This window comes from Pinus tabuliformis, chromosome 9 (assembly GCF_031772625.1).
Source record: "Pinus tabuliformis cultivar Carrire ecotype Pingquan chromosome 9, CPIR1, whole genome shotgun sequence".
Classification (NCBI taxonomy): domain Eukaryota; kingdom Viridiplantae; phylum Streptophyta; class Pinopsida; order Pinales; family Pinaceae; genus Pinus; species Pinus tabuliformis.
In genome coordinates, this window is record NC_142307.1 from 1,456,223,048 (window position 1) to 1,456,231,568 (window position 8,521).

At 32.4% G+C, this 8,521-nt stretch overlaps 1 protein-coding gene across 1 annotated transcript; it reads right to left on the reverse strand.

Annotated features, from left to right (window-relative positions):
• Positions 1-6,815: 6,815 nt before the first annotated feature.
• Positions 6,816-7,610, reverse strand: LOC149154069 (uncharacterized). Its single transcript, XM_089444033.1, has one exon. It carries the CDS (start codon positions 7,608-7,610, stop codon positions 6,816-6,818), a length of 795 nt encoding a protein of 264 aa, XP_089300159.1.
• Positions 7,611-8,521: the final 911 nt, after the last annotated feature.

The following is an 8,521-nucleotide window of genomic DNA, read 5'->3' on the forward strand; positions in this document are numbered from 1 at the left end:
CAAGTAGTTGAAATAATTTCATGCTTCTCAAATTGATCTCAAGGATAAAGAAATAAACCTTATTCTCAAAACTTTGATAACCAATGAAACAAAGTATCTATTCTAAAATAAGAAAATTAGTTGATGAAACGATGCATTGCAAGTTTGGTGCCCTCTCAAAAAACTCATATCAAATTATTAAAGGGTTGAAAGAGGCTACAATATTTCAAAACCACTTACCTTAAGGACATAATGAAGGTGACCAACACATTATAAAATTAGATGTGAAGTTGTAACACTTTTTTTTTTGTTATATAAAGTACATCTAATATAGGGGCTATATGTCTGAATGTATACATTTAGATCTTTTAGGAAGCTTAGTGTTCTCTATTGTAGTTATATGTTGCTTCAAACTTGTGACCTCTTAGGAGGAAACACATGTTCTTAACCATTAGGTCTTCTCTCATATTTTGACCTAAATGTAATCAATCAAAAACAAGTGTAAATTATAAATGTATGGTTATATGATGTGTGTTAAGAAATATGAATTTAATGTAGGGCTCTAAATAATTTCTCAAATATTTACCTTAAACATAATATGAAACCTGTTATAAGAATTTAACGAGCATTTGTAATATCATAATTTATCAGTTTGATGTTGAGTACCTACCTGGGTTTATGTGGTTGAAGATGCTTTTGACTTGCTCCTTCTCCTGCTCTCATTACCAAAAGACCAAAACCTCCCACCTAAACTGGGTACAACCTAGGTACTGAGTATCGTAATGCATCTCAATTGATGTAATCTGGTCCCGTGCCCAAAAACTTAAGAATAATTGAGGCTCCTCCTCTCAGTATGTAATACTTTCTCAAAGATTTCCTCCTCTCAATCCCCCTTTCCTCAAGATTCCCCTCCTTTTATTTCACTGCCCACTGCCTTCCTCCCATCTCCGTGTCTTTGTTTTTGTTATGTGGAACTTTACATAAAATCAAATCTCATTTGATTTTTATGGATTTTATTTGAATATGTAGGATTTGATTTGATTAAAGTTTATATTATTTTAATAAATTAATTTAATTTATTTAGTTTATAATTTTACTTTAATTTATATTATTATTTTATTAATTTTAATGTTAAATATAATTTGCAAATTAAAATTAACATTTTCTTTTAATTAAGGATTTATCATATATATGTATTTAAGGTGGCACACATATTACATATCTTATTTGATATATTCATTATATTTTATTTGAATACGTAGGATTTGATTTGATTGAAGTTTATATTATTTTAATAAATTAATTTAATTTATTTAGTTTATAATTTTACTTTAATTTATATTATTATTTTATTAATTTTAATTTAAAATATAATTTGCAAATTAAAATTAACATTTTCTTTTAATTAAGGATTTATCATATATATGTATTTAAGGTGGTACACATATTACATATCTAATTTGATATATTCATTATATTCTGGTGAGGTAGGGATTTATTTCGATAATCAATTCATTACCTTAATTTAGACATTCCCATGTATTAACCAACGTATATATATTGTGATACATGTGGGTCCATGCATACATAGCTATCGTATGGATGTCTCATATGTATACTAATATTCATATTTTGTTTGTAATCGGCGGTGGGTCATTACATTTAAATTAAATAATTTTGGGTGAAAAATATATATTATGGATATGTTAGTATGGATTTCTAGTATGGATAATATCAAAAACAATATGAATGATAGGTTTTTGATGAATGATATGATTTTGTAATATTCTAAAACAACTATTGAACTAGATATACCCAAGTGTGGCTACTTATGGGAGTAAATACTGATAGGTTTTTGATGAATGATATGATTTTGTGATATTCTAAAACAACTATTGAACTAGATATACCCAAGTGTGGCTACTTATGGGAGTAACGTATTTAGGTAATAACAATATGCAAAGAACTTAACATGGATAGAATTAATAATGTAAATAATAGGAAATAGAAGGATATGGATATAACCTAACTCTTTATTGAATAATATAACAATTTTAGCTTGTGGATTACAATCTAGAGGTTTGAGTCTCCCGTCAATTTAGACTATTTCTGACTAACATGGTCATAATGTCAAACACTCTTTGACTTCCTTGAGCATGAGCTAGCTTTCACTCTCTTCTTCTTCTTCTTCTTCTTCTATCAGAGTTCAAGAAATTAATCTACTCTTTTGTTTCAAATTTGAAGCTAAACCTTCTCTTCTCCTGTTGTACTTCTAGATTTCTAGAATTGACCTTCTCTTATTAATTCACTAGATTTATAACTACTTATTCATCAAGTTCATGTGGTATTCCAACAATCTTTGTAGCACTTGACTTCCTCTTGAATTGTCTCCATGTATTCTTAGGTGTAGTATGTGTCTCATGTTGAGTATCTTGATTAATTTTAATGCATTTGTGTTTTAGCAATTCCATAACAACACATCAATAATTATATAACAATGCATGATATCTATAGAAACTTGTGGATATGTAGTACATTTGTAGCAATGACAACCTCTTTATTCCTCCTACTAAGCCAATTAAATAAACAATAAGAAATACATATGAGAAGCAAATACTTTGTTGCAAATTGTGTGAGCCCAAGGATGCTTTTTCATAAGACACCCTTGTTATGAAAGAATGGGCATTCATCTCATGTAGACTCAAATGCAAAACCTTCAAGTAATGTAGGCCACTAAATATGACCCAATTCCTCCTATGCAATCCACAGTGCATCCTCCATATTTCTATTTTTCCATTTGACTAAATATTCAAATTGATCCCAACCTTGGTTCTTCCCACTAACATATTTTTGAAATATTTCTTCATTGGGATTGACTAGAAATTGCCCTTCTCATTATTGCATGATTCATACTTCAACATTCTCTACCTCTTCATGAAACACATATAAGTTAAAAACATTGTATATTGCAGAAATGTCAAAGACCTCTAACAAAATCCATGTTGTAGGTATTATTAATAGACTTTATCAAAATTTTACATAGAAAATTTTTTTGTACTTGAGGTTTTTATACATTCCTCTAAGAAATATATTCTTCCTCAAATGTGTCATCACTATATCATCCTCTCAGAAATCCTTCAAATTCCTACACAAATCTTCCAAACTAATACTCATTAATCTATTCTTCCTCAAATGTGCCATCACTATATCATCCTCTCCAAAAGCCTTCAACTTCCTACACAAATCTTCTAAACTAATACTCTTTGATAGCCTATGCAACCTTACAATTTTTTGGAAAATTAACACAACCATGTATAGCATTACCATTCTTCTTACATGTTATAAAATGTGCCATCTTAGAAAATATATCCACAACCATTAATAATAAATCTTAACTTCAGAATCTTACAAAATTCCAAAATAAAATCTATGATTATGTCTTCCAATAATTTTTCAAATTCCAATAAAAACTATATAACCTAGTATTATGATTTCTCCCATTCCCAATTGACAAATTCTACATATTTCAAAGTTAATATTATAAAACACTATATGCTTTTGCAAAAGTTAACCCATTGACAAATTGAAGTATCAGATGGTAAAAAATTACATATTAAGTTATCAGACACTAGCCTCTTTTTTTTTTTTTTTTTTTTTAAATGATGGACACACATGTGATAAATGAATAAAATATCACACATTCTGAAATTTAAAATGTTATGAGAGGGTAAAACAATACAAATTTAGTAGTTGGAGTTGCAACTTTTACAATCATTAAGCCGACTGTTCAAACAAGCGAGCAAAAGAGCCAAGTATGAAAAAATAAATAGGTAGATATACATTAAAAAAATGAATAATAGTAACTAGTTTAAAAAAAGCAAGGTAGAGATACAGATATAATGTGAACAAGAAAACGATAGGTAATCAATCATTGCCTCACAATCGTATACTCTATCCACTTGTTTTAGCAAATAAGGCCGCTTCTATCTCATTAAAGAAAGCATCATGATAACCATTTTCTTTAATAGGCGATCAATCATTGCCTCACAACCGTATACTCTATCCACTTGTTTTAGCAGATAAGGCCGCTTCTATCTCATTAAAGAAAGCATCATGATGCCCTTTCGACTTGAGACTCACTTTCAACCTCACTCTCTGCAATGAAAGAACCTTGACACAATTGACACTAAGCACTCACCAAGCACGCAAATTTCGTTATTCGAAGACAAAGCAAACCACTCTCATGTGCTGACAAGCAAGAGCTAAGGAAAATTTTTAAGATAATGGCAACCGGGCCATCATACCAGATGTGGCTCCTACACCAAACGATGTGAGGTCTAGTTAGGAATTCATAACGAGGAGATCCCCTAAATGCTGGTGGGTCTAGCACCATCAACAACTACTTTCACCACTATCTTTAGTCTAATGCATGGTCATACAATTTTTAAAGAAGGGAGTTTATTTAACTACAAGAACTTAGATTAGATATTTCTTGTACTTAGATTAGATAATTCCCAACTCATCTTATATTTCATGTAAGTCATAAATAAAAAAACATTCATTACACATAGGTTACTGATCCCTATTGCATTTTGATAAAAATAACCCTCAATTTCCTATTCGTCCTTAGGTTATAAATCACAATAAGTGACATGATGAATTGTCATCCCAGCTGACATATTTACAAATATCACCTCTATTCAAACATTATAACTGCATCAAATCTAAAACTCTCTGTGTTAACTTGCCACTCTTTTCCGTTCTAACTTGATTACATTTTCAAGCTTCAAGAGGTGGAATTTTATTAAGGCAAAAACGTTATAATGTTTAATAGTTCATCTCCTTCCAATATCATCACCATATAAAATGAATAAACTTCTAAAAAATATTAATGAAGGATAAGCATCTCTTTGTTATATTATCTATAACTAAAGATGAATAATTACTAATATAATCACATATTTCTAATATGTGATACACCACCTTACCTTATAATATCAATCAAACACAAATATATTTTATTGAATTACATTTAATTGTAACTAATATCATTATTCATGTGCTTATATTTTGAAAGACATATATTATCATTAAAAAATAAAAAAATAAAATCCAAGATTCCATTTAAAGTGGTTATGAGATGTTTCATTATAAAAATAAGGTAGTATGTAAAAATCATACTAAACTATAAACTCATAATTAGACTTGTAATTACATTTTAAACAATAATTAAATGAATCTTTAATTTTAAGGTCTAATAAATTATATATGTTACTATACCTTTTTTACAAATTAATTATTTCAAACTTCATAAAAAAATATATATTAAACATGATGAGATAGTGCTTGGTGGACCCTAAATCAATAAATAAGTGCAAACCATGAGAAAAACTAAAGCGATTTCACCCCAAACTTCAAGTGGTTTAACCTTCTTTCCCAAGCTAGCGAAATAAATCTAACTGGCCATGCACATAAAATATGGTTTTACCTTTTTCACCCCATTCATTGTGTTAAAAACTCAAGTGTTAAAAACTCGAACAAGTCACTGTGCCAAAATAACTAATGACCATAGATCACCGTGAGGACTTAAGTTGTAGTAAGGATATTATTTTAATGCAAAATATTATATATATTCTTTTGTTAGAGGTCATAACTATGATGCTCCATTATACACCCTCAATTCTATCAATGTATAATGTAATTTATGGAAAACAACAATAAATAGTTTATTGTTGTATAATGTATAATGTTTTACTCTCAATTTTATCAACGTATAATGTTTCACTCCACATTTTAGTAGTTTTGAACTCTTTTTAAATGGGGCAAAATCGTACATACGAAGAGTTGTATCATCTTTTCAATTGTGGAGTTTGTATTAAATTGCTTGCAAGTTAATTAGGTGAAATTTATGACAATTGTTAGATGAAGGGATTTTGCATTATTTTATCAAAACTATTGCACTATCTTATCAAAATTATTGCACATTTATAATTCTCACATCTAGCTCCATTATGGCTTCTCATTAAGACAACTTCCAATATGTTTATATACAATAATCTGTTTAGTAATCTAACGACTAATTAATTCTTATATGTAAAATTGACATCTAAAACAATAGACTTGAATCTACTCTACCAACTGTGGAAACAATTAACAATCACAAAATCACGAAGCATACAAGAGAAAGAATTCAATCAACACATTACACAATGATTTCTTGGGGAAAGCCACAACTAAAAACCCCTACTATATGTATATTGCATTAGTCAGAAAATATGAGAAGATTACAATGCTTTGCTCAAGCCCGAGCAACCTCTGCACTATCTCTATCTGTCTCATTGCTTCCTAGACAAGCCTTGGCCAATACTTAGCCAATTTCCTAGCCTTCCAAGCTCCTACTTCCTTGCATTGTTCAATGAGGAATTAGGCCCCTATTTAATAGGAATTTTCCTCCATTGGATTGTGCAGTTCCTTTAGGCTCTTCCTCTAACTGCATGCACCATCTATACAATTCGGATAATTATACAACTGATAGTACACTGCCCTTGAACTCCAATCTCAACTGGGTAACTCTCAAATCTGACATGCATGAGTTATTTATGGCTGAATTATCAGTTAACTAGTTGAACACATGAAGCAACACCCCACTATTAGACCTCCTACTAGCTTCTCCATCAGTTGGAACTAGTTTAACTAATTTTTTTTTAAACTATAACGGTTATATTAATTATTTAAACTCGGTTAGGCTGAGGCCAAAAACAACCATCATTAAAATATTCAGAAATACTTTTAGTTGCAGCTATCCTTTCCTTACATAGATGCAGATTTACTCCAGATTACAGGATCATGATCCATGTAGATTCTTCATCATTCTTGCTGGAAGCTCCTTGTGGCAGGAGGCATGCTCGGTTTTCTTTTGCGTTTGCTTCCTTATTTGAGCCACGTAGAATATGGAAAAGAAGGTAGGAGGAGAAATATTGGAGCACATATCTCAGCCTTTGAAGTGTCTTGTTGAGCACCGGATTGCTGAAGTGGTCCTCTGAGTTTAATATCTTTATCAAAATTTCTGAGTCCCCGAATACTTGTATTTCCTTATTGCCTTTTTCACATGCTATCTGATAGGCTTTTAGCAGCCCAAGGATTTCTGCCTGGTTGTTGGTTCTTTGTCCAAGGCCCCAGCTGAAGCTATCTTCTCGAATTCCCTCCGAGGAGTAGATCACTCCGCCTGCTCCTGCTATCCCTAGATTGCCTTTGGAGGCACCATCAAAAAAGATTGTTGTTTTACCATGTTTCCTCCACCAATCTTGAAAATCTGAGTCCGTTTCTCGTAATCTCCATACAAGAGTTTTACTGGGGCAAGTGGTGTTCTTTATCCTGTCTCGAAAAATATATGTTCCCATCCATTTCTTTTCTTCAGGGAGAAGCGTGTTATCATTTTTAAGGGGGTGATTGGCCACAGTCTCGAGGAGTAGTGCTTTTGCTTTTGCTGCCACCTTCAATGGGGAATTCGAAATGTTGTTGAAGATCTTATCATTTCTGGCGAGCCATATTTTCCAACAGACGTATTTAGGAATTGTTTTCCAAATTTTGTTCCATGTTGTCTTTCTTTGGGTCCTGTGAGGATATCGCATTCTCTAGGTGCTGAAAAGGTTAGCTATTTTTACTTGCAATGGGGTAGAGACATTGAGGCCTTGGAGGATGCAATCCTAGAATTCTTGAGCAAAAGTGCAATCCACGAACACATGCTCCATGGTTTCCTGAGCTTTGTAGCAGAGAGAACACCAATGTGGCCTGTGAATGCCTCTTTTACTCATATTATCGCCAGTTAGCACTTTCCCATGCATTAATACCAAGGTGAAGAAGTTTATTTTGGGAAGCCCAAGAGGATCCCAAATCTGTTTCCACACCGATGCAGTGTGGCTCGAAGCTTGCTGTGCTTGAAGAGAGGCAAATCCATGCCTTGCCTTGTAAATTCCAGTCTTTCCCCATCCCCATTTATCTATCAAACACATGTGAGCCAGTGCCAGGCCCGTTAGCACTTCTTCCAGGAGAGTCTTTTGACTGCGCAGTTGTTCAAGAACTCATGGAATTTCCTAATTTCTCCATTTTCCGGAGTCGTCCCAAGTTGAAATATCTGCTAGGGTGAGGATTCCTTGCTGCATGAGGAAGTTCCTGATTTCTTTGATTGCTTCATTTTTGCTCAGAGGTGACTATCCCATTATGTTGTCTTGCCACATCATCGTGTTTTTTCCGTTGCCTGGGATGTGATACAAGTGATTTTGAAAGAACTCGAGCCCCTGACAGCAGAGGTGCCATATCGACGTCTCTTTGATGCTATTATCTATCTGAATGTTTCTTAGCATTGAGCCTTTTAGATATTTTTTTTTATGACCTGACTGACATGTTGTTTGCTGTTTGAGAAGAGGGTCCAGAGTATTTTGCCTCCAAGAGCCAGATTTGCAAGGCCCGGGTCTCTTATTTGTAGGCCTCCTTCATAGATGGGACATTTAACTGTATCCTAATTCACTAAATGGATTTTTCT